The following is a 27,244-nucleotide window of genomic DNA, read 5'->3' as shown; positions in this document are numbered from 1 at the left end:
GCAGTGTTATGGAGCAGTGGCAGAATGCAAGAGGACGTTTGATGATCTGATGTTCATTACTCTGAACACCTTGTTGCATTTATTACATGTCTCAGATGTGTCCTGAAGGGCAGGGGATTTAGGTAGGAAGGACTTTGAACAAAATTAGGGGGGGGAAATGTTCAAGATTATAGGGGAGTGGAGCCAATTGAACCGAAAGCCAGCACTGGAATGGGAAATCTAATAAATCTTCCTCTCTGCTGTACCAGTAATATGCTTGCTGTAAATCCACCAGCTGCTCCACCCATACACTCCTGCCCGGTCCCTCAGGTCAGCTGGTCAGCTGCTCCTGGAGGTACCGAGGTCTAGTCGGAGGCTCAGAGGGGATAGAGCCTTCTCTGTTGCTGCTCCGGCACTCTGGAACACCCTGCCGCTGCACATCAGACAGGCCCCCTCACTGTCCATCTTCAAATCCAGTGTTAAAACGCATTTGTACTCCCTGGCTTTTGACCATGCCTGAGGCTTTGCTTCTGTTTGTGGTGTTTTTGATGTTTCTTTATTTCACATGTCTTTTCCTACTATTTCTTTTGATTGTTATTTTTGGTGTGTATTAACTTTTTTGTCAATGATTAGTGATGTACAGCACTTTGTTGCAGCTATGTTTGTTTTTAAAGTGCTCTATAAATAAAATTATTATTATTATTATTATTATTATTATTAACTGATGGGGACTACAAGAACCAGAATGCAAGTTGCTCTCCACGCGCAGGCGCAGTGGGTGAAAGGTGAAAGGTCGCACTGGTCTCCGAGTGGAGGGACGGTGAGGAGGTCGGGCGCTGCCTGCTGGCGCCGGGGCAGCCGCTTAAATACAGTCCGCGGTTGCTGGCCGGGCCCTCGCTCGGGGCCATGTTCGTGCAGGAGGAGAAGATCTTCGCGGGGAAGGTGCTGCGGCTCCACATCTGCACCATGGACGGAGCCGAGTGGTTGGAAGAGGTGACCGAGGACACGGGCGTCGAGAAACTCAAGGAGCGCTGCCTCAAGCAGGTGGGTCAGGCCGCGGACAACAGGAAAAGTTGCCCCTCACATGCCTACTCAATATTTCCCCATCTCACCTTAAACCTAGGGCCTTGGGTTCTTCATTCCGCTACTTTGTGAGGAGGATTCTGCGTATTCGCCCTTTGTTGCTCTCGCGATTATATGTATGTATATACACACACCTCTATTAAAATGAATCCTCAGCCTCCTGCACTGCAAGGATTCAATATTAGTTGGCACACACACACACACACACACACAGTGGGGTAGCTGGTGGAACTGCAGCCTCAGCACCAGAGACCTGGATTCAAACCTGATCTTGTGTGGAGTTTTAAACATTCACCGTCACCACGTGGGGTTCCTCCGGGTGCCCCACATCCCAAAGTCATGCAGGTTTGTTTGTAGGTTAATAGGTGTCTAAAAATACCTCGTGCGTCGGGAGTGGATGAGAAAGTAAAATATCATAGAACTAGTGTGAATAGGTGATCGATAGTCAGTATGGTGGACCAAAGGGCCTGTTTCCATGCTGTATCTTTCAATCATTTGCTTGTGTTATACCCAATGATGTTAGCACCTCCCTTTTTACTTGTCGGAAGAGCATTGCCACTTGTGGCTCCCCCCCGGGGTGATGTCCATTCCCTTGTTTGAGAGAGCCCCCCACCAGACTCGTACCCTCAATGTCCAGCAGCAGAAGTGCTGCAGTGGTGTTCCACAGAGCCTTTATGTTGGCTACACTGAGCTTCAGCAGGCTTGACGGTTCTGGTTTGACCAAGTGTGGGGAGAGGATGAGCAGCCCTGATGTAGGTGGGAGAACGAAGGTCTATCCTGGTGATCTTTGTGTCACTAGCTTCCTGTTGCTGGGGGCCTGGTGTTGCCCCTCCTCTCCTTCCAAAGTACTTTTTTATTAATTTGCTGAGACGTATCCGATGTTTCCAAAGAATTCTTATTTAGTACATTAGCATCTTTGATGTTTAAGAAATAATGCTAGATTACTTGTTTCCACTATTCTTTGAGTACGACTGCATTCCATTAATAAATGTACTGGATGTGTTCATTCCATTCACACTGCAAACATGGTGCAACCTTTAAAGTACGTCAATTTTTTAATAGTGACGTACTTGTTGGCCACTAGGCCACTAAATTTGTTTTCAGCCTTCGTCCCTTTTGACTTGATGTACGTTTGAACTTTTAGAAAATGATGCTGTGAGTGCACAATGATTTTTCTGTCCTGAGCTGAATGCTAATTTGTTTTTTTTGCTTTTTGATGATAAAAAGACTTCCACCATGGTTGATGAAGGATCTAATTGTCAGTATTGGCCTATGTTTAATCTCTGACTCAGAGGATGGTGGGTTGATATCCTTTTCCAGAAATGTGAATACTACATTGTACTACAGTTCAGTGTAGGGCTTTGAAGTGAAGACAGTGAATAAGTTTACTGGCCAAGTATGTACACATACAAGGAATTTGCCTTAGTGCTCCGCTCGCAAGTAACAACACGACATACAGTAACAATTAAGAATGACACATAAAACATCAACCAATAATAAAGCATTAAACGTGTGGATGAAATAAAATAGTAGTGCAAGAGGAGGCTACAAACTTTGGGTTATTGAGTGGAGCTACTGCTCGTGGAAAAAAGCAGTTTTTATATCTGGCTGTGGTGGTTTTGACAGTCCGGTGTCGCCTTCCAGAGCGAAGTGCTTCAAAGAGTTTGTGGCCAAGGTGAGAGGGGTCGGAGATGATCTTACCTGCACGCTTCCTGGCTCTTGTAGTGTACAGTTCGTCAATGGGGGAAAAGTTACAGCCAACTGATTGGATGATTCGCTGCAGCCTCTGGATGTCGTGCTTGGTGGCTGAGCCAAACCAGACCATGATGGAGAAGGTGAGGACAGACTCTACGATGGCAATATAGAATTGGACCATCATTGCCTGTGGCAGATTGTTTCCTCAGCTACCGCAGGAAGTACATCCTCTGTTGGGCCTTTTTGACTGGAGTCTATGGTGTGTCGTCGTCGTTCCCCCCCCCCCTCCCCCACCCATTACAGATCCTAAGAAATGATGGTTCCAAGAAACTTAAAATACTCCACAGATGTGACTGTGGTGTTGTTGATGGTGAGTGAGGGGAGGGCAAGTTCTCCTAAAGTCTACAATCAATTCCACTGTCGTAAGAGCATTAAGCTCCAGGTTGTTACAAAGGCACCAGGACGCCAGCTATGTCATTTCCTGTCTGTAGGCAGATTCCTCCCCATCCTGGATCAGTCCAATCAGGGTTGTATTGTCCGCTAACTTGAGAAGCTTGACAGAGAAGTCTGTGGAGGTGCAGTCGTTGGTGTAGAGAGAGTAATGGAGAGGAGAGAGTACGCAGCCTTGCTCCTATGCTGAGGGTCTGCGGGTCCGAGATGTTTTTTCTCAGCCTCACATGCTGCTTCCTGTCTGTCAGGAAGTTGGTGATCCACTGACAGAGGGGTCCAGGCACAGTCCGGTAGTATATTGTACTACAGTTCAGTGTAGAACTTCGAAGTGAAAACACAAGAAACTGCAGATGCAGGAATCCCGAGCAAAAAATGAAGTGATGGGGAAATCAGTGGGTCAGGATGAGTCTGAGGAAGGCTCCCAACTCATAACATTGTCTGTTCATTCCCTCCACCGATACTGCCTGAAGTGTTGCATTCCTCCAGCACTGTGTTTTTGCTCAGAACTTGAAAGTGGTGCGTTGTGCAACTGCTGCCTTGTAAGTAAGATACAATCCATGTGTTCCAGTACATATGGCACAAGAGCGGAAGGGGTTCTCCTGACCAGCCATTATTCCAGAGCTAGCTATAAATAAGCCCTGCAAATTATTCTTATTTTAGTTCATGGGACTTTGCTAGACATGAGCTTATTGCAGAGTTTGCTTAGGTAACAATAGTGAACCCAGTTACCCTGTTCTTTGCCTATAAGGTGCTTCAGAATATCTGCAGAGTTGAAAGGGGTTTTATAAATGCAAGCTATGTTTTTTAAACTGAAGTACATAGAAAAACACAAAGTAAGATTGATTAGGAATTTATCAAATGGTGTCATACATTTAATGGCACATTTGTGCATGAACTGCCTCAAGGTCCCAACGCTTATGAAGACGTTTACTGCAACCCAGATTAATTATATCGAGGATGATGTTTTAAAAAAATAAAAGTGGTGTCCGGCTTTGAAGAAGCTGATATTATTCTTTAAAGCCTTGATCGTTGGTGAAATTATTTTTAGCTAGTTGTTTGGTATTTTTGCACTATTAAATTACCAAATGTTTCTTATCAGCAGTTTTGGATTATGGTTGCAGCAGACTCTTGTTCTGCACTCTGCAAGGTTAAAATCTTGTTTTTTGCTTGTGTCATTTTTTTCTCTTTGGGTTTCTTACACTTGTGCCCTGACAGTTACTAAGTGCCAAAAATAAACAAGCACATGGTGCAGTGTACAAGCTGTTCTGTTCACAGCATAAGCAAAGCGAGATCACTCCTCATGTTAAAATCATAATCCGTTTCTCCCGAGGGTGAAGTGCAATAATATAATTGTAGGAAAGAACTGCAGATGCTAGTTTAAATCGAAGGTAGACACCAAATTCTGGAATAACTCAGCGGGACGTGCAGCATCTCTAGAGAGAAGGAATGGGTGAAGTTTCAGGTCGAGACTCTTCTTCAGACTGATCTTAATTGATATAATTGTAAGATTTATTTTAAGGATCCCTTTCACATTATATATTTTGGGTTTTATTTGGTTTTGCTGTCAATGGAAGTATTCCTTACTGTTTTGCCATTGTAATTATGAAGACAGATCAGTATAGATGTGGTGGGCTGAATGGCCACTTGTGCTGTTTACTTTAAAGCAAATGGAATTATTTTATTTTATGCTCTGTTTGACTGCTCTTACATCCCAGAGAAAGAGCAATTCGGATTGCAGAGACAAATTTGTGTGTACACTTTTAACCTTTCACATCATGTGCTTAAAGAAATATGTACCAAGGTGTTACCTGATTAAGACAACTGCTTGGCGTACAACCAAATGGTTTTGATAAAGAATGTTGATTTCATCCCCTTGGCTGCGATGAAGTGTGACAAGTGGTCTTTGCATTCTGCCCTTGAAAGAGGATATTAGCCTGATTACTTCAGCTCTCCTGAGACTTCTGACGTGATGTGTGCAAGAAGGAAGTAGTGTGGGTGTGTATGTAAACGTGTGACAGCATGATCGCACTTACTTGGATGCCTTGTACTGTCTGATTGCTTGCCAACTTGTTCACTCTTAGTCACAAATGAAGAATCTTAAATTTGTATTTATCTTGTCTTCTGAATCATTGGCTTATAATCACATCTACCGAGATGCAGTGACAGACTTTGTTTTGTGTACTATCTAGGCAAGCCATATCATTCATGTGTACATCAGGATATGCAAAAGAGAAAATTAACTGTGCAGAATATAGTGTTACAGCCATCATTAAAGTGTAGATACAAATAAAATGCAATTATGGCCACACCAAGGTAGCCTGGAAAGTCAGGAATTCATCCCCATGAACGGTCTGAACAAGTCTAGTAACAGTGGGGATGAGGCAGGTACGTGATTTCAAGCTTTACATCTTCTACTAGACAGGACTGTTGAAGGCATGGATTATGATTTTGGGAGAGATTCTCCAATGATGTTTTCAAATTTGGTGGATATGCTTAGGGTTAAACAGCATACAGGGGATCTGTTCTGGCTCGTTAGTTGGGGAAATTATAGGTATCCTAGCAGAGGCAGATAACCACTGGGAATAGTTTTCTTTTGGGATGAGCCTGTTGAAATTTTGTATAATCCATCATTTCTATTGAATAGGTTGTAAATGATAATTTATACCATGCCATCATTTGAAGGTGTATGTTTTTTGCTCTTCCACTGTTGCAGTCAGGGTTTTGAGATCAGTGACTCTGACTGGCTGTGTCAGTTTTCTTGAGAATAACTCAAGGGACACTTGGGTATTTGACTCTCCTTTGGCTAGTTGTTGGGTTTCTCTGAGCTTCGTTAATGGATGTTCAATTGCTCCAGACCATTTCCATTGTTGATATCATAATGATATCAACTTCAAATGGTCTCATTCTATATGATTAAAAAAAATAATTAACATGCCAGTAATGTTGACAGAAGCCGCATTTAGCTCTTATCCATTTTGCTCCTGTTGCTGGCTGTGGGTGTTTATTGTTGGCCATGCAAATGTTTTAATTTTGTTTGAAACATGTTGACTGGGCCATCATTTGATGTGCTGCCAGCCAATGTACATTTTTTTAATTGAGAAAGCTGTATAAAAGTACATCAAGCTAATGTAGACACAAAATGCTGGAGTAACTCAGCAGGACAGGCAGCATCTCTGGAGAGAAGGAATGGGCTACACTTTCTCCCTCGTGCTCCAACTCAAGGAGGTTGTGTTCTTCAAACATGCGCGAACCAACTGGTTGGAGTTTTGTGGATCTCTTAGTTGATCCGGGACTTTTGGTTTGGGAAAACGTAGATGGTTTGGGTGCAAACATACCCCTCCACACCTTTCCTTATAAAATCAGTAATGAATGCCATTTTATTGTCACTATACACATGTACAATGAGATTAAAAGCTGCTCCTACTCAGTGCAGACATGTAATTAATCAAAAACAAAAACAAAACGGGGGGGGGGGGGGGGGGGGGGGGGGGAAGGTGCACAGTAATAACAGCAACATAGTCATTCCCTTCTACTGACTCCAAACACTCCAAACAGAGTCGTTCCTCTGCCTCGCCTCTCCAGCTCTGCATTCCTCACCGCTGGAGCCATGCTCCTCAGTCACAGCCAATACGCAGGAAGAAGGAGCACGGCTAATATGATTTCCCAAAGTGAGTGGATGGATAAAGCAATAGGCACCTTCGATGGTGGAATAGCAATGGTGGATGGTGTTTGATCCTCTGGTGCTGCATGGCATATGTTGATGGTAGTTAGAAAGTGACTTCCGAGAAATCCTTATTCTTTGGGGAACGGGGGTTCCCCTCCTCCATCACAGATGAGGCCATCACACATGGCCTCCTCCGCCCTTGCTCCCCCTGGTCGCAACAGGTACAGAGTCCTCTAGTAGTTGCCTTTCATCCCATACAAAACATAATCCTCCGACATTTTCACCACGTTCAACGGGATCCTATCACTAGTCACATCTTCCCATTTCCACCGCCTTCCGCAAAAAACGTTCCCTCCGCAATTCCCTGGTTAACTCATCCCTTCCCACCCATACTACCCCCTCCCTAGATATCTTCTCCTGCAACTTTCAGGTTAGGCAGAAGTTCACCTGCACCTCCTCCAAACTCATCTACTGTATCCGTTGTTCAAGATGTGGACTGTTATACATCGGCGAGACCAAATGTAGACTGGGCGATTGTTTCGCTGAACACCTTTGCTCAGTCTGCCTGGACCGACCTGATCTCCGGGTTGCTAAACACTTTAATTCGCCTTCCCATTCCCACACTGACCGAGGCCTCCTCCATTGTCAGTGAGGCTTAACACAAATTGGAGGAACAGCATCTCATATTTTGCTTGGGCATCTTACAATATTGTAAAAATATTCTTTAACTTCAAGTAACCCCTGCATTCCCTCTCTCTCCATCCCTTCTCCCCCCTCCCCCCCCCCTAAATCTCAGCAGCTTTCGTTCTCACCTAGCTACAGCTATCAATGACCTGTTCCCTTTATCATTGTCACTTTTTTTGCATATTTTTCATTCATTTGTTCTATAACTCTACATCATCGTCCATATCTCTCGTTTCCCTTTCCCGTGACTTTCAGTCTGAAGAAGGGTCTGGAAGCGTCACCCATTCCTTCTCTCCAGAGATGCTGCCTGTCCAACTGGGTTATTCCAGCTTTATGTGTCTATTTTGGTTTAAACCGGCAGTTTCTTCTTATACAGTGACTTGTACAAACTGTCCTTGTTGAAGTCCTTGGCTATGATGGGAATGGTGCTGCGTATGTTCTCTAGTATTTGTTGACCACGGTTTGCAGCTCCTCCAGTGCCAGCAGAACATCTGCTTGGGATGGCATGTTGTATGCATTCATGATGATGGAGGTGAATTCTCTTGGGAAGTAGAAGTGCTCGTACTGAATGAACCTTGGAATTCAAAGCTGCTGGAATTTATTCTTGGCTTTGGGTTGGTTGGAAAATGAACTGTCACTGGTGGTTAAGATTTTTGTTTTTTGGGTTTGTGAGCTTCCTGGGGAAACATTCGCCGTCACCACGTGGGGTTCCTCCGGGTGCCCCACATCCCGAAGTCATGCAGGTTTGTTTGTAGGTTAATACCTCGTGCGTCGGGAGTGGATGAGAAAGTAAAATATCATAGAACTAGTGTGAATAGGTGATCGGTAGTCAGTATGGTGGACTAAAGGGCCTGTTACCATGCTGTATCTTTCAATCATTTGCTTGTGTTATACCCAATGATGTTAGCACCTCCCTTTTTACTTGTCGGAAGAGCATTGCCACTTGTGGCTCCCCCCGGGGTGATGTCCATTCCCTTGTTTGAGAGAGCCCCCACCAGATTCGTACCCTCAATGTCCAGCAGCAGAAGTGCTGCAGTGGTGCTCCACAGAGCCTTTATGTTGGCTACACTGAGCTTCAGCAGGCTTGACGGTTCTGGTTTGACCAAGTGTGGGGAGAGGGTGAGCAGCCCTGATGTAGGTGGGAGAACGAAGGTCTATCCTGGTGATCTTTGTGTCACTAGCTTCCTGTTGCTGGGGGCCTGGTGTTGCCCCTCCTCTCCTTCCAAAGTACTTTTTTATTAATTTGCTGAGACGTATCCGATGTTTCCAATGAATTCTTATTTAGTACATTAGCATCTTTGATGTTTAAGAAATAATGCTAGATTACTTGTATAACTCTCTACATCATCGTCCATATCTCTCGTTTCCCTTTCCCGTGACTTTCAGTCTGAAGAAGGGTCTCGAAGCGTCACCCATTCCTTCTCTCCAGAGATGCTGCCTGTCCAACTGGGTTATTCCAGCTTTATGTGTCTATTTTGGTTTAAACCGGCAGTTTCTTCTTATACAGTGACTTGTACAAACTGTCCTTGTTGAAGTCCTTGGCTATGATGGGAATGGTGCTGCGTATGTTCTCTAGTATTTGTTGACCACGGTTTGCAGCTCCTCCAGTGCCAGCAGAACATCTGCTTGGGATGGCATGTTGTATGCATTCATGATGATGGAGGTGAATTCTCTTGGGAAGTAGAAGTGCTCGTATTGAATGAACCTTGGAATTCGAAGCTGCTGGAATTTATTCTTGGCTTTGGGTTGGTTGGAAAATGAACTGTCACTGGCGGTTAAGATTTTTGTTTTTTGGGTTTGTGAGCTTCCTGGGGAAAAAATATTTTATTGCCCTCCATCATAGATGGAGGTAGTGGCCTTTCCCGTAAATTGTTTGTAGAATTTTTAAGATCTGTATTGTACAGGACACTCAATCTAATGTCTTGATTAAACTGGTATTGTATTTTATCATTATTATTTTAGTCGTGGTATTTGCTGAGGGGAAAACGACTTTTCTACCTCTCAAGTCACTGATTTTGTTGAGCCGAGCACTAGACAAAACCGTTATCCTTTGGTGTCCCATGTAAGTGAGCATTCATGCATCATCAGACTGTCAACATTGTGGCAACTTATTAAACTAATGTGATCTTATTTTGCTTGTTTTTCGCACATAGATTTCCACAAGGGGATGTTGGATACCAGTTTACTGGGGCAGAAGGATAATATAGCACATAACCTCACATCCTCTTACTGTACACCGTGATTAATTAAATTTCCTGCTGTCTAGGACAGGAAGCTACTTTCAACACTGATCTGGAGAATATTCAGTTGTGAACTCGTGCTTAAAATAAAGAGAATCGTCATTTCGTTTGGAATATGTGGTGGGGGGGGGGGGAGGAGGATGAAATATTTCTTAATGAAAAAAATGAAAGTGGACCGCAGTCGATGATTTGGACAGCTTGTTTGATGAGGTAGTTTTAAGAGGAAGAGCTGATTTTGTTTGTGATTTGTTAGCGGTCACATCTAAAAAGTCCTCGTTATTGTGGGCCCTTGTATATGGATGGAACATCTCACAGTAATCTGGCATCCCTGTCCCTTTTAAGAACACAGGCTGCTGGTCATACCGCAGAGGTCATAGAAATTGACATGACATTGAAATTAACAAGCAAGTGCTTTGACCTCTATTAAACAATGTAACAACCAGACATTAGTATTTTTAATTTGCAGTTTAAAAAAAAACACATTTTAAGGCTTAAAATAAATGTGAATATACTTTTTTTTCCCCAAATCATCTCGCTGGGCGGATTGGATCACTTTGCGGGCCGATAGTTTGACACCCCTGTTTTAAGCCGTTAAAAATAACTTTGTACACTCATCACGTTGGGCAGGTTAATGTCTTTGGAAGGAGAACAGTGTTAACTTTTAAGGTCGATGTCCTGTCACCGGGCAGTCTCTGATTAAAAAAATTAAAACAAACTATCTGGCTGCAATTCCATAACTAACTAGATTTTAACTCCAATGAAAGAATTAAACCTTTGAACTTGAACTCTTGATTTTTGTGCTAAAGATTTGGTCAGTGCTTGTGAGGGTGTCTGAGAATTTCACCACAAGTATCTAGAACCACAACTCAAGGCATCAGTAGTCTCGGCACTCCGGTAAAGGAGAGAATAGTCCGAGTGGGTGTTTGTACCCATGTGCAGACCAACCTACAGTCTCTGCTTCAAATGTCTTCCTGTTGGCTGAGAAATAATTCTTCTTGGGTGTCTCGTATAGCATGTTGCCTATGATCACAGGGCTACATCTCGAAAAAGAACCAATGGTTTTAGGAGCGGGAGAAAATGGCAAAGGTTTTAAACATCAGCACAGCATTGTTTTAAGTATGCTTTAAGTGTGTTGTTTATGTACTTCCCTTCTCCCTGTTATTTTTACTGTAAATGAGCCTGAGTACTTTGCCATTATGGAAGTAAAGGACTGAATTCAAGTCTGTACCATAATGTTTACTGTGGTGTACCCTTAAAAGGGTTAAAATCAATTTGTAATTTCTTGGTACATCCTACAGTGCGTGCAAGGAGGTTTAGAGGATCCAAAGACAGTCACACACCACAAACTCATTCACGCTACTTCAGAGAGGGTCCTGTCGGACACAAAGACTGTAGGTGAAGAGAACCTCCAGGATAAAGGTGAGAGTCAGCACTGCTCCTTGAATGGAGGGGGTCTTTGGGGATTTCTCATTTTAAAAGAATAAAAACACTGATAAAGGAAGTTAATTTGAGAGTTTTATTCCTACTCAATAACCTTGAGTAGCGGGTATCTGGGGGTGGGATGCAAGGAAAGTAACAAATACTAAGGTGGTTAATGTGCTTCCATGGTTTAGATCAACTGAATAATGTAATCAACCTAACATGGGGAATGTTGCAGTCTTACCAGCTTCTGGTAGACTATTTTTCTCGTATTTTCTCTTGTTTTTGAGTTTGGTTTCTTTTGAGGCTAGACAGCTTTGAATGTTATAAAGAGGCTTAGGCAATTAGTGACATTTTGATGTGGGACGTTCTTAAAGCTAACTTGAAAGATTATAAAGGAAAATAATACTGCGGTTAACAAGACTGGTAAAATGATTCCATATATAGACAAAATATATACAGAGAGTATGAAGCCAACATTTATTACCCATCCCCTTTTGTTCAGTGGTGATTCTGAGCTTCGTCCTTGACCCATTGCTGCCTGGTATCTTGCAGTGCTGTTAGGCCGGGAGTTCCAAGATTTTGATCCTTTAAAATGAATTCTGGGTTGTGATGTGTTGTTTGATATATAGCCTTGAGGGCTACAAGTGGTTCTTGATTTAACTGGAGGTTAACCTATGCCCCTCAGTTCCCTCAGAATATCCCTCAGAATAATGTGACATGTACACAAGCAATTCCTCTGTGACTTAAAGTTGCTAAACCTGGGCTGTGCATTTATGGCTGATGTTGAGAGCAGTGTGTTTGGAGGAAAGTATTAAAGCAGTGGTCTGAAGTATCCACGGTAGCAGAGTGATTTCCTTCCTTCAGAGCTCAACAACTAAGTAGGAGGGACCCAGCTTTGGTCGTTGTTCTGGGATGACGTTGGAGCTTTAGTGGTGTTCGGCAGTCTTGAGCTAAGTCAGTGAAAAGGGTCTGTCATTCCCATTCATTACTGTCTGGTAAGGGTTGTTCTGGAGTTGATTTGGAGATGGTTTTACTACCCACTGTGTTAACATCAATAAGACCACAGGGACAACTTTAAGAGGGGGGTGCTAGCAAACTGCATCCCAGCAGAAAATAATTTAAAGTCAACATTACAAGACTTGAAAAATATTGTTATTGTGCTTTCAACGTCTGGACTTCAAAACTAAGATGAAAATAGAAAACATTTGAATCACTAACCAGACTGATCAATGTGAGAAAGAAATAGAATTATTGATGGGCATCTTCGGAATTGGCTGTCCATTTTAGATTTACAGCCAGTGCAATTATTTTTTTGGTTGTCAAATCCAAGTCCCATGGTGAGCCCCAGATGTCAAGGTAAAATAATTGTTGGACAAGTGTGATGGTTTAAGATGCAGTAGGTAATTTCTGTGGTTTAACTGGATAATGACATTAATCCTGACCATGTTTTGCTTGTATTAGTCTGACAGTGAAAAGATTGAGTAGCATGTTCGAATCATCTACCATCTGCTGTTGTATCGGTTGCATACTCATGTTCCCCTTTGGTTCTATTCTAGATGTTTTATTGTTAATTAAAAAGCGTGCCCCTGCTGCTCCTCCCAAAATGGCTGATGTTTCTGCAGAAGAAAAGGTAAACTACTCATTTAAAACAATCTCTTGTCATTTGGGGAAAGTCCACAGTATAGGAAACACTCTTTGAATCTATGGCTAGTTGTTTTATATCACCAGGGATTCCCTGTAAAATTGCACAGATTTTTACTGTGGTTATGTCTCACTTAATTCTCAATTCACATTTTGGATTAGAGACCACTTAATGTGAAGTACATACTTTTATGAAGTTCTCCATATTTCCTGTGGAAAGGGAAGAAAGGGTTTCTGGAATCATAAATGATGGTTTCAGATTTTTCCAAGAATGAATCGAATTTTGTTTGCCTTCACAATGACTGTGTATTGTATTGCTCGTTTATATTCTCATCACGCCATCTTTTAATATAATGCATTTTTCTTTTCCCTTCTCCATCAGAAAAAACAAGAGCAAAAGGCTCCTGATAAGGAGGACATCATGAAGGTGACAGCTCAACTTGCTGCTCGGCAGGTTGATCGCATGGTTACCCAGCACAACCTGCGAGATGTACGTGACTTTATCTTTACATCTTTTTTTTTTAAAGAGGTTGTTAAAGTCAATTGTTTTTTCTTTACAATAAATTAAAAAAATATTATTTTTCTGCATTCTTCTAATAACTTGTTAGTCCTCTGTAGCCCAACTGCTGGTACGAGGATGTAATTGATGAGCTTATATGGGGTGTTTCCAAATTAAATGTCTTGGTATTGGAATTTGATACGTCAATAAAGTTAACAAGGCATTACCTACGAATTGTTAGTTGAGTTTGTTTTGAACACTTTGGTTCATTTATTGTTCCAACCCCTCAACTGAACATGGCTGTAGATCTAGTGTACTTGGGCAATGCTATTGAAGATCCAAATAAAAAACCTATGTGATTGTGAAACCCTAATTGGTGTTGGGATGATGCATGTAATGAAAAAAAATTTCAGTTCACTCTTGAATTTAAATAATCAGCGGTGAATTTCTGTGCTGGAAATTCAGTTTTAAAACTCAAATTCAGCAGCTGAGTTATGAATGATTTATTTTAAAATTCCTGAAGCATGGAGTGTTCCAGCTCAACGTCAATGAGCAGCAGCTGCTGACAAAGAATCACTGATGGAGTGGCGGGATACTGCCGCTGGGACAATTGAAATGGTTCCTAACACCTGTTAAGCCGCCAAATTGGGGTTTCTTGCTGTCTGGATAGGGAGATCTAAACCTACCCTGCAATGCCGAGAGAACATTCTGGTCAATCCGTCCATAGGTTTTTAAAATAGAACACATAACTCCTGGCCTAGATTTTACTTGCTATTTATTCATTAGGCTGGAAAGCTAAGACCACAATCTTTTCGCCCATTTCCATCAGGGGAGCAGTATTCAAATCAGTCCAACTGAATGCTGCAGGAAGAGGTTTGAGGGATTAATGGTGATCTAAGTGATGATTACCAAGAGGCTGATTCACAGGAAACAAAAACCAAAATGCAACCATATCTTATGGCAGTGAGCATCGACCAAGCATGTTTTTGTGCTTTGTTCCAAAAAATGAGATATTAGTGCCAATAATGTGTCTGGAGGAATACTGGGCAGAAGTAGATGGGCTGGGTATATTGACAAATATGTAGCTGGAGTGATAGAGAGAGTGATGTGAAGTGATGAGACTTTGCAAACAGGATGTGATTCAGAGCTGTTGGCAAAAATACAAAATCTGCATTAACCAATTATCTCTGTTCAGCTAAACAATGATATTTAGCTGAAAATTAAATTGTAAGCTAATGTTTATTTCTAGTTTCAGACAGAACTCAGGAAAATACTTGTTTCACTAATAGAGGTGGCACAGAAGCTGCTAGCGTTGAATCCAGATGCTGTAGAACTGTTTAAGAAGGCAAATGGTAAGATTGCATTTTATTGATGCCAAGGCAACATGTCTGGTCTTTGGCCCTGGTTGTTTTTCTATCCACAAATCATGCTTTTTCTCAAGGCTATTGATTATAGTGGTTAAGTAAAGATTGGGAAAGACCAACATTTGTCGCTGGGTGGAACAGTGGCGGAATGCTGCACTTGATTACATTAATTATCTTTGGGGCTAGAAGGAGAACCATTCGGCAGTAGCAACTGATGGAAATTCTACTTTGATGAATAATTGTAATGGTGTAGTCATTGAGATTATTTAATAATATCAGTAGTATTGTAAAGATATCTCACAGGCGTATATCTCCTTGGATTAGATTTAACGATTTAGGTATATCTTCATTTATCTTGGAAATCACAAATTGAGAGTGGACAAAGAAACTGAAACTAATGCAAATTTAAAGACAATATAATTTTGAAGACTATGGAAGTGCATTGTCAGAATTGTTTGCATTTAACAATTGGGATATTTGGTTGTTTTATGGGTGTTGCTCTTTAATCTGAATATTTCTTTTGGAAGAAATGTTGAAGTGAGACAATATTTAGAATGAACATCAGAGAAAGTGTGATAATGGGAACTTGTAAATCATAGGACTGTAAAAAAAGCTTGAGAGGAAATCAGGGAGTTCCTGAAATCGTGTACGTTTCTGTACTTGGCCAGCAAGTCAGAAAAATATTGTCTACCGCAGCAGTATTGTTTTTCATTGGGAAATTGACAGTCTTTTGAGAGTTGGGGTCATGTCCCAATGAGATTCGTTTTTTTTTGCAGGATTACGACTGGTTTGTATTTTGCAGTTTTTCCCAGAAGTGAAAAAAAAATGATGTATCACAGTTTTACAAAATGAAACTACTGCATTCAGCTCTTTGAAGCCTGACACATTGGAGTTTGAGACAACAATCTTGTTCACAGATATATGGAACAGAGAGAACCATTCAGGTTGATGACGTATTATCAGAATTGAAAAGGAATCTGTTTCTCTGCATCAGGCCAATTTCTTCTATTGAACAACTTTGATCAAATTATTTTGATGAATAAACCTCTGATTTGATTTGGAAACTTCTGATATTGTAGAAAACACTTGCCCTGCACTTGATATTTCAGATATTAATTTTCAAAGGTCATGACTTGTATCATGCTCTTTTTAAGAAAATTATTTTCTAAGCCCTTCTGAGAATTCATTTCTCGTTTCATTGTAACTTTAAGATAAACTTGATTGTTCTGAGTGTAGCTAATGTATTTTTTCCTTCTTGTAGCCATGCTGGATGAGGATGAGGAAGAACGAGTGGATGAGGCAGCTCTACGTCAACTGACGGAAATGGGCTTCCCCGAGAGTCGAGCAGTCAAAGCATTACGGCTGAATCAGTGAGTCTGATGTGGAGTATTTATTTTTAGCAAATTAGTATTATAGTTAGAAGACTACATTGGAAGCTGAAGGTAATAATACAGGAGTCTGTTGTGGCACATAGTATGTCGCTTTCTCCTTGCGCAAAGTATTGAAGGATATCAAGGTAGTACCTTTCCATCATGGAATGTATTATTCTGTTAAGCAGGAAGCCTTCTAAATTTGTTGTCACACATAAATGGAGTTCCATTTTATTTTACAAAGGATTTGCCTTTAACTAAACTCCCAATCTTTATAATGGAGGAAGATAGCTCAGCTTTAGGCTTAGATATTTGTTTAAAAGTCCCAGCTTGGAGGCTTAGAATCTCTTATTCTAATCTAAGGTGATTGTGCTTTGTGTTATTTAGTGCAGTGTTATTTCAATGTTCCTAGAAACGGTATTCCCAAGCCCACTTCTTCTTTAAACGTATCTTCAGTGGCAATTGGATTATAAATGGGTATGTTGTGACAAAATGATACGTGCAGCCCCATAATACATTTTGTTTTGTGCACAGTGATCAATCTTTAGCCAATTTTAATTTTTACTTTTGTTTTAATTTTACATGTGATTTAATCTTACCATGAACTATGTTCTTCTAGGACAATGTCTTTATTGCACTTTGATTCCATTTGTTCGCACTAGTCATGGTTATTAATGTGTTTGCTTTTTTTAAAAATAGTTTATCTTTAATATTGCATTAACAGGCCTGTTAAGCTGTTGCAAGTAAGAATTCCATTGCTCCATTGTCAGTGCGTAGGACAATTCAATACTCTTGACTTGTCACAATGTAGCCAAGATGGAGGCAGGCCCCATTCTGGGGTCTGAAAATCTGCAATATTGTTATATGCAGATGTACAATAATTGCAGGTTTCCCCTTCCTTTCCCCCTCCAGTATGTCTGTAACACAGGCTATGGAGTGGCTAATTGAGCATGCAGAAGACCCTGCAATCGATGCACCGTTGCCTGTTCCTGGAGGAAAAAGAGCAGTGGCGGAGGAGGCTAAACCTGAAGCAGTTGCTGAAATTTCCAAGCAAGATGAGCTGACTGATATCTTCAAGAGAATTAGGAGGAAACGGGAATTTCGACCAGAACCCAGAGTGAGTAGAATTTCCACATTACTGATACTGTACGATGGGACCATTTCTTATATTGAATATGTTTCACATAAGTTGGGCTGTTCACTCTGTGGCACCATATTGATTATAAACTAGACGTTGTGGTACATCAGTTTGTTAGAAAGTAAAGTAATTTGATATGAATGATACCGTTGCTGCTGAGAGAATTGAAGTATATATCATTTAAGGCTTCCTTTATTTGCCCCATATTCACATTCTAATTAAAATCTATGATAAGAAAGAAATGTGTTAACTGTAAACTTTATTTAGTGCTACGTTGGAAATGCAGTTGGAGTACTGTTTTACTTTTCAAAGAAATTGTTAGCACCATGATGAATGCAAGTAGTTAATTATTTGTTTCTCAATGTTAGCCTCTTGTGCTTTCACCATTGATTATATGTTGCTGTGATTTGTCGGTTGGTTAAAGATCTCAATCATTAAAAATAATAAAGACTTGGGTTTTTATGGCGCATTGCACAATTTCCTGATGGATCAAAATGTGATGCATTCAATGAAATACTAAAGAATGGGCTTCTATGTTACATGCAATCACTTTTCCTAAATCTGCTTGACGGGATAGGAAAAGAGTAAAGGATAAAATGAAAATAATTGCTGCAGCATAAGCCATGAAGAACTGGCTCCAGTTGAATGCTCTGCAATTCGGCTCCTGTGTGTGTTTTTTTTGTGTGTGGGGTGGGGAGGGGAGGGGAGGGCTTGCTGTCAAAATTAGGAAGTTTGGGTTGTCTTCTGTGCAGACTGCTGAGTTAAAAGCCAAATATGTGAAATCAGAGTGTAAGGACTTCATTAGAGTTTAGAGTCAGCTTTTAATTAACCCTGCCATCAATCCTGTACCCACTGTGCTGTAACTATTCATCGTACAGGCCTCCGGGCATTTCTGTATACATATGTGGGAATGGTAAAGGAAAATCAGGAACAAAACCTTATCATGACAGCAAGCAGAATTGATGGAGGGCAGAATTGTTCTGGCCATGGGAAGTGACAGATTTTTCAAATGAAGCGTGATTTCATTTGCCGTGTGTTATGATTTTGTTCTCTGTGAGAGGTTTTATGAGCAATCTGCTATTTTTGGAAAATTACCATTTTAAATATAGTGTCGTGAAGGTGGTGATACAGTTGTCGGTCAATTTGTATTTTCTTTGATAGGCAATGATTGCTCTGATGGAAATGGGATTTGATGAAAAGGAAGTAATCGATGCATTGAGAGTTAACAACAACCAACAAGATGCTGCTGTAAGTACCAAAAAGACAGTTTATTAAATAAAATATTGTCTTAGAAATATAGAGTGGTTGATATCTGGAATACACTCGCGGAGGAAGTGGTGGAATCAAATCACTGTTTGGAGGGACACTTGACTAGGCAATGAAATTGGTGCAGGGAATGGAATTGGTGTGGATGGATAAAAACGTTGCCATTGCATTGTGGGTCAAAGACCTGCATCTGACCTGCACAACTATGACTCCAAATAATTGCATCTAATTGCATTTGAGTTTGATGTTTTATTCACTGCATACTTAATTGAATTTATCTAAACCATGAACAGATTGTTTAGGTTGTTAAGGGGGTGGGGAATGTAGGATGTTTGTGCAAAATGAGTCGGTGGAAATGTAAGAAAAGGTTATATGATTGTCTTTGTGAGTCAGCATGGAGCATATTATTGTATCCTTCTAGGGAGGTAATGCATTCATTTGCCGTAGCATTTTTATCTATTCTGATCTTGTACATAAAGTGTTATATGTGGCTGTTCCCTTTTGAATAACTCGTAGAATAAAATTGCCGAGCAGTCCCCACTCGACCGCTGAAATTTGCTTTGCTATCTTAGGAGACAATCGAATCTGTCTTTTTAGTATAATGATTAGCAACAGGTCAAACTAGTAAAGATCTATAAACCAAAAACATAACAGGTGCTAGTGGAACTGTGTAAGTGTTGGTGATGAAGAAATTAAGAGTGAGTTAGGATAACTAAATTATTCAGCCAACTTAAAAAAATTATATTCTTAAAGCATTTTAACCCCTTGCTCATGAAGTAATATTTGTGCAGAATTATGATTTTGGCCTGTTATATAAGCTTGGATGCTTTAATTTTATTTTCACGGACTGTAACTGTTCAATACGTTACGATAGAACTTTATTTATCCCAGGAGGGAAATTGATCTGCCAGAAAAATACATGAAACATGAGATTAAAGTGATGAGTGGAAAGGCTTGGGGGATGTGCAAAGATTGGGAAGGGGAGTCCGTCTCGGTCTACCCTACAACAGAAGGGAGAGTGGTTGTGAGTGGAGCAGACTGCTGCAAGTGTTAGATGGCTCCATGCTATATCTTTTTGAGCAACATTTTTTAATTTACCCTGAATTATGTGACAGTGCAACGTTTTTTCACATTTGAAATATTTTGGGTCATTTGTTAATATTAAGGGTGGAATACATTACAAAGTCTTGTAATTGAAACACTTCTCAATTTTCCATTGTAATGTTACCAAAAGGAAGGAACTGCAGATGCTGGTTTAAACCGAAGATGAGACACAATTTATTATTATTTTTTAACTGATCACAGAAGGGGATTTTAACTTTCTCAATGTAGACTGGGCCTTTCATCATGCCACGAGCTTAGACGAGGTGGAATTTGTCTAATTTATTCAGGGAAATTTCCTCGGGGGCTAAAATGTAAAGGGCCTTACAAGGGTGAGGGCAAAGCTTGACGTGCTCTTAGGAATTTGGGAAGGGCAAGTGATGGAAGTGTCTATGGTTGAGCCTTTTGGGTCCAGCGACCACTGTTCCATTAACTTTAAAATAGTTATGGATAAAGACAGTGTGGCCCCACAAGTTAAAATTCTGATTTGGAGCAAGGCCAACTTGTATATTAGACAGGAACCTGCTAATGTTGATTGGAGTAGGTTGTTTGCGAGCAAAAGGAACATCTGGAAAGTGGGATACTTTTAAAAGTGCAATGACAAAAGATCAGGTCATGCATGTTCCTGTAAGAGTGAAGGGCAAGCCAGGTGGGAGTAGGGAAGCTTGGATGACGAGAGAAATTGAGGCACTGGTCAGGAAAAGCTAGAGGCTTGGGATGGGTATATGTTGATGAGGGCAAAGCTGTAGACTTGTCTTTCTGGACTGAAGCAAAGCATTTGAATAAGGCTCTGCATGGTAGACTGCACTGGAAGATTAGATTGCATAGGAATCGGAGCAAGAGTAGATAGAGAATGCATAAAGGAACTGCGGATGCTGGTTTATACAGAAGATAGATACTGTAATTCTGGAGAAAAAGGATATGTGTCGTTTCGGGTCAGAACCCTTCTTCAGAATCAGATTGGATAGAGATAGGGTTCATGGAAGGCAGCAGAGGGTGATGGTGGAAGGTTATTTTTTGGTCCGGAAACCTTTTAACTGGTGGTGTGCTACGGGGATAAGGGCTAGGCATGTTGCTTTTTGTGGTTTATATCGACGATTTGGTTGAGAATATAGAAGGCATGGTTAGTAAGTTTGCGGATGACAATAAAGTGGGTGGTATCGTAAATAACAAAGATGGTTATCAAACATTTCAGCAGGGAAAGTGTGTTGATCAGCTGGGAAAGTGGGTTGAGGAATAGTTAATGGAACCACTGTCGCCGAACATGTTGAAAATTTAGCGGCGACCAGAAAGTCACTACGACTTTTTGCGCAACTGAGGAGACTACTCCCGGTGACCACCGGCGAACATGTGGCGACAAACTAGTCGCCTGTAGTTGCCTAAAAAAAAGTGGGACAGGCCCATTAGTTTCTTGGAAGTGACATCACAGGTAGATAAGGTGGTCAAGAATGCTTTTGGTACATTGGCCTTCATCAGTCATGGCATTGAGTATAGACCTTGTGTTCAAGTTTGAGTATAGAGTATTGTGTTCAGGTTTAGTCATCCTGTTATCGGAAGGATGCTGTTAAGTTGGAAAAAGTGCAGAGAAGATTTACTAGGATGTTGCCAGCACTCGAGGACCTGAGCTATAAGGAGAGGCTAATCAGGCTAGGACTTTATTCTTTGGAGCGCAGAAGGAGAATGGGTTTTCGAGGAACTTGAGAGGCATTTCTTTTCAGAGAAGACAGTGGATATATGGAACAAGCTGCCGGAGGAGGTAGGTGACGCAGGTGTTATAAATTTGCACAGGTACAAAGATAAGAAAGGTTTAGAAAAGATATGTGCCAAATGTGGGCAGGTAGGACTGATGTAAATGGGGCATCTTAGTGGGTACGGGAATGTTGGGCCGAAGGGCCTGTTTCTGTGCTGAGTGACTATGATCAGTAATGAGTAATTTTTATTATTCAGTGTGAGTGGCTGCTGGGTGATCGAAAGCCTTCCCCTGAGGAATTGGATAATGGTATTGATGTCGAAAGCCCGTTATTTCAAGCCATTTTGGACAACCCTGTAGTACAGCTGGGACTGATTAACCCTAAAACACTGCTTGGTAAGTTTTTTGTAAAAAGCTTTGGTCTCATGATAAACAATGAACACGGATTATAATTTAAAAATGTTTTCTTTCTGGTTCCTTGTATTTTTTTCAGACAATTTTTCTTTTCAGCAACTCTGCATCTTTTTTTTATATGTTAACTATCGTCAGGTGTTTATTTCTACAATGCTACTAAAGACTAGGTGCTTGTTAGGGCCAGGGGTAGAGCATTTGACCCTCAAATTTGCCACTGCGTGCAATAAAATTGTAGCTGATCAAATTGGAAGTTCAACATGTTCCCACACATTCTACATACCCTTTCACTCCCTTGCACACCTCTGCTTTATAAACATTCAAAGACTATTTGCATGGCCCTTTTGAAAAAAGTTTCAAAGACTTGAGACACACTAACAGAAAAAAATTGAATTCCACTGCTTTAAATGGGCAATTCCTTATTTTTAAACAATGATCCCAAGATCTAGATTCTTCCACAAGAGAGGATTATTTTCACTTCTGAACTGTCAAGACCCTGTATGTTTTGATCAAGTCACTTCATGTTGGTTTTGCACAGTTCAAGGATTAGCTCCCACCATTAGGTTTTACTAACAGTTGCATGTTAACATGTTATTTGAGAATAATCCAGAGGTTTGTTATTTGATGGTTGACAACTACATTTTCCATTCAATGAGTTCAGTGACTTGGAGATTGGAACTTGGTGACTCAGAGATACGGTAACTGTTTATTGTGCAGTGCTTTGTTTGTTGCTATAGCCTTACTTTGTAACAAAGCATAACATAGTTGGATGTTCTAATTACATTGAAGAAAGGTTTAAATGCCCCTTAAACCTTGTTGACTGAATATTCCATTTTTAACCAAGTGTTGCTGCTAAGCATAGGTGTTCCTTGGGAAATCTGTGACTATAACTGCGCTACTGTTATGACGTGGTTTCCCTTGAGCAAACAGTGCTGATTTTTACAAGCAAGAGAGTAAACCTCAGTGGAAAGCTGCATAAACAACTATGTGGTGCAAAAATAACTTTCCCTATGGGCTTCTGTCCCTTTGCAATAGAATAATGGCTATGATTGACTTGCCTATTGCCTATGGCAGCTTTTATTGCCTGATTCTTTTGGGGGCAGCCTAGCTTATTTTTGCTTTTTTGGATCGAAGACAAAAATAGAACACAGAACAGCAGAAGATCAGGCCCTATGGCCCACGATGCCAAGAGCATCTCTTATCTGCCTGTACATTATCCAAACCCCATGTGTATCCATATGCCTATCAAAAAGGTAGACACAAAATGCTGGATTAACTCAGCGGACAGGCAGCATCTCTGGAGAGAAGGAATAGGTGACGTTTTATCCAAAATGCCTATCCAAAAGTCTCTTAAATGCCACATGCCTGCAGCATGTTCCGTACACTCACCGTTAAAATAAAACTTGCCCGCACATCTCCTTTAAACTTTGCCTTTTTCACCTGAAAGCTATGCCCAATACTATTATACATGTCGTATAATATTTAATGTCATAATGTTTGAGTTGCATCTCCCGTTCATAAAAAATATTGTTTTTCATTACTTTGTGCATTTCTTTTCAATCTGGACGGCAAGAGTGTCCTAGTTTCATCAACAATGCTATTTCATAACCGTGCATATCTCCAGGAAAGGCAGATCTCCCTTGTTATTTCTCTCCCCTGCATGGTCACTTCCAAGGCACCTGCAGAGTAGTCTAACCGAGAGGTGGAGGGGTCTGGCATCAAACATAGATTCAATCTGGGCTTCAAATAAAAGATAAACTAATTTTTCAAACATTTTCTGACGAGAAGGGAAATGACTTTCTCCTTCAGTAATATCATCTAAACTTTATACAATATTTTTAAAAAATCCTGACCAATTTTATTTTTGCTGTGCACGTCATCTGTAATTCCCGTGGCATTTGATTCTTCTCTGAATAGTTTTTGGCGCCAGTCCGAAAGGGATTGTCTGAGTGAATCACGCCTTGCTTGCATTTTTACATCATGAGTTTGTAAAGAATCTTGACTTTCCAGCAGAATTGGCGTAGATGTTAATGGTGTGCATGGAAGTCCTTAGGCTGCAGAGAGTTATTGAGGTCTAGGTGAAAGGAGCTGAAAAATGGCAGAAGGAGTTGCATGACGTTAACGTGATATTTAATTACTAAATGAATGTACTTCTTTCTAATTTAAAATTTCTATACTTTGCTCACAATCATTAATTTAAGATATTTTAATATACCGTAAGTGATTATTTAACGGAAAATGTACTGGCTAGGACACAGTTTTCTAAGGAATCTTGCTTTAATAGATGGAAAAAAAAAATCTACAATGTTATCCACTGAAGAATACCCTCTTTTGTGTTTATGCTACCCTGTTATTGATTTCCACTTTCTCTTCCTCCATTCCAATCCCTCCCCTCTCCCACTTTTCGTTCCCTCTTGCAGCATTTGAAGATATGCTGGAAAATCCATTGAACAGCACTCAGTGGATGAATGACCCCGAGACGGGCCCTGTGATGCTGCAGATTTCTAGAATTTTCCAGACTCTGAATCGTACGTAGGACACACCCCCCTCTCCTCCAACACGGGTGCTTTCAGCTGCTCGCCTGCAGAGATGGGTATCATTTCCTGAGAAGAGCAAGTGCGGATTGTTCACGACTGGAGCCTGTTTGTACTTAATATGAGAAACTTGCAACTCCATCCACGTAACTACTGTTGCCTTCGGATCTAGTGCTTAAGGCCTTGATCTGAGGTTTTTTTTAATTTAAAGGAAAGGTTATTAGTAAATTGCACAGATTTCAAGACACAAAAGAGAACACTTATAAAAGCTAAAGACAGTGGTAATCCCATTTTTGGAAACGAGCAACTAATATGTTGTTTGGCATTTGGACGTTTGTGAACAGCCAAAGAACAAAGGGTAAAAAACTGGGGATCTGCTAAATAGATGTTTACTATTATTTGACTGCCTTGGTTATTGCCTATATATACCTCTTTGAAAGGGACAGAGCAACTTTGATAACTGGTGAACAATATTATTTATTATTATTATTAGAAATGCACCAAAGCATACTTGGAAAGACCTATTAATGTGGAGAGCTGTATTGTTCTTGTTATCAAGGTTGTCAGTCCTCGGTAGAAACTTCAAAATTAGTGGTTGTGTACAGTGAAGGAGGCAGTCCTGCAGACAGAGGTGATTGCAATATTGAAAATAAAAGGTAATAATTGTAGCTGAGTAAGGGTTTTCTTATCACGTCTTTTGCTAATACGTAGCTTTGACTTTTCCTCGCATCCAACAACAACGGGAGGCCGTTGTTCAAAATAATCGCAGTGCCAAATAAGTCTGTTTTAGAGTGCAGAATACTCCCACTGATTACTATATGAATATTTTTTAAAGCAATTAATTGGTTCCTTTTGCAGCTTTGGAAGATGGTCTTGTCTCTCACTACATGGTACCATGGTGCTCATTACTGCTGTGTGTAAGAAATCTATAAATACTGATTTTTATAGAATGCTCTATTTGGAGAATTTGTACAGATGAGTTTTTACTTGTGAGTTTTCCATGCACCAGCCTATTTCCTCTTTGTAGGACAAAGGAAAAACTTAAACCCATAATCAATGTGACCTACGATGATGAATCCACCCGATAAAATCGATGATTACCATGAACAAATGAAGTTGTTTTTGTTTTTAAATTAGTGTTACAGTGGTGAGAAACTAAGATTGGTGTTGTGGTTTGAACGCTGGAATAGTTATCTATTTATGAAAAGGAAATGTTTTGGTTGCTGGGGTTAATCTATACGCCAGAACATCTGTAAGTAGTAACATTTTACTGCCAGTAACCAGCAATTGATACTCTCTCAAAATAAAGAAACCTAGTTGAAGTGCTTTGGTCGCTGAAAAGCAAAATCGGGTTGTTTCTTTGGGAAGTCATATTGATAATTCTTGACATGAAAACAAAAGCAATTCTTCCCCTATTGTACTTGGTTGTATTTTATAAGTGTTCTCCTTTCTTAAAAAGAAAGTGTACTGAGACCATCAGGAGCTGCTGATTCACTAACAAGTATAGTTTGTGGTTTGAGATTGAGATGACCGGTGCTTTAAAAGAAGAGATTGAGTGGAGTGGAAAGTCTTTTCCGTATTTATATTGGCTGAAAGAATTGCCAAAAGATTTGCATCGAAGTGGGGAAGTTTCAGGCTTGCTACTTGCTAGCTGCTTTTTGGTAAATGGTTGACTTGATTTAATTTTCTGCCGCTTTTTAAGTTTCTCTTCATCATTATTGCCCAAAACAAGCCAGACCAACTAATCTGTCTCCATAGTGGTTTGTCCAGAAAACAGCTCTCCTTGTCTCAAGTGCAATTTTAAAATAAAGTGGAAAACTGTTACTCGAGTCTTGTGCAATGCAGAAACCTTTCCCAGATTGTAACTACAGGAGCTGAAGTGTTATCATTGCACAAATTTGATTAACTTCTTCATTTTCACAACTCTAGATGCTCCAGATTTTTTTGAACCAATGTGCTTGTTATAAATGGACCTTCTCCCTCCAGCCACGGTTAATTCATTGCTTTTGGTACAGTTCTGTGGTTCTTAATGCCTTGGTGTGGCCCAGTAAAATGACAATCATTCATGTGTACAAGCCCAATGAATAGTAAGAATTTTAGCAATCCCCACCCTAATTCTGGGGTTCTCTGTACTTGAGTTTGTGCTGTTTGGATAAAAGTGGTCTTGTATAAACAAAATGGATTCCATTATTGTTCAGACAAGGTAACTTGCAAAGTCAAAACATTTGACATTTCAGTGGCACCATTTACCTCCTGGAAGTACTAATACATTTCAGTGAAAGTAAATATATAGGCTTTCTAATTGAATTCTACCAAATAAGATTTTTGTTCTGATTGGCAGTTTTATACAACTTTTAAAATGTAGTGAGTCACACTGTAATATGTCCTCTCCTCCGCATGAGTTTACTGCTGCACAGTGCAGATTTCATGCTATTGTGATTTGTTGGCAAGAGAATGCAGCATCCATTTGCAGGAACAAACCCGTTTAATATTAACTAATGAAATCAGAATAAAGGGAAATGTTCGATATCCGCTGTACATCTGCAGCTTCTGCACAGCTGATCAATTAATTTGACCCCTTTCCACTTTTAGATGCCTTAGTTTTTAAACCTTTGCGTTTTCCAGCTTTTATTCGATTTCCAATGTTCATTATTTGTATTCTATCTTTCTAAGGGGAGGTTCCTTTTTTAGAATTTAGGGGAAGTGGTAATTTTACTTTTAATTAAAATAAGTAGAATGTACAAGTGTTCCTGGTCAATGCCAGCTGTATTGTGGGTGGAGGTGGTTTTGGAACTGGGAAAAGTTATTTAAAAATATATTCTACTTGGTTTTTAACCTTTAAATTCAATGTAGGGGGAGTTTAATAAAATAGCAAGTGACCATTTGCGATCTTGATTGTTTGAAGTGTAGACCAGACTCCAGTGGTATGTGGTTTACATTAGTTATTTTTGTAGTGCAGTATGATGTCTGTATTGAGGTCATTATATAAATGTCTGCATTGAGGCCTAATGGA

General features: G+C 40.3%; 1 protein-coding gene across 1 annotated transcript; it reads left to right on the top strand.

Annotated features, from left to right (window-relative positions):
* Positions 1-753: 753 nt before the first annotated feature.
* Positions 754-25,342, top strand: ubac1 (UBA domain containing 1). Its single transcript, XM_055660130.1, has 10 exons — positions 754-1,023; positions 11,094-11,214; positions 12,774-12,847; positions 13,241-13,348; positions 14,607-14,709; positions 15,983-16,091; positions 17,004-17,208; positions 18,391-18,477; positions 21,544-21,682; positions 24,118-25,342. Exons 1-10 carry the CDS (start codon positions 886-888, stop codon positions 24,231-24,233), a joined length of 1,200 nt encoding a protein of 399 aa, XP_055516105.1. The 5' UTR covers positions 754-885; the 3' UTR covers positions 24,234-25,342.
* The last annotated feature ends 1,902 nt before the right edge of the window (positions 25,343-27,244 follow it).

Source organism: Leucoraja erinacea, chromosome 31, assembly GCF_028641065.1.
Source record: "Leucoraja erinacea ecotype New England chromosome 31, Leri_hhj_1, whole genome shotgun sequence".
Classification (NCBI taxonomy): Eukaryota; Metazoa; Chordata; class Chondrichthyes; order Rajiformes; family Rajidae; genus Leucoraja; species Leucoraja erinaceus.
This window is presented reverse-complemented; position numbering and strand designations above follow the sequence as displayed.

Bases quoted from the DNA above. Each gene is read 5' to 3' on its own strand.
- ubac1 (XM_055660130.1), top strand. From the start codon at position 886: ATGTTCGTGCAGGAGGAGAAGATCTTCGCGGGGAAGGTGCTGCGGCTC. The intron at 11,215-12,773 runs GTGAGAGTCAGC...GTTCTATTCTAG, and splicing joins AGAGAACCTCCAGGATAAAG to ATGTTTTATTGTTAATTAAA. The intron at 13,349-14,606 runs GTACGTGACTTT...GTTTATTTCTAG, and splicing joins CCCAGCACAACCTGCGAGAT to TTTCAGACAGAACTCAGGAA.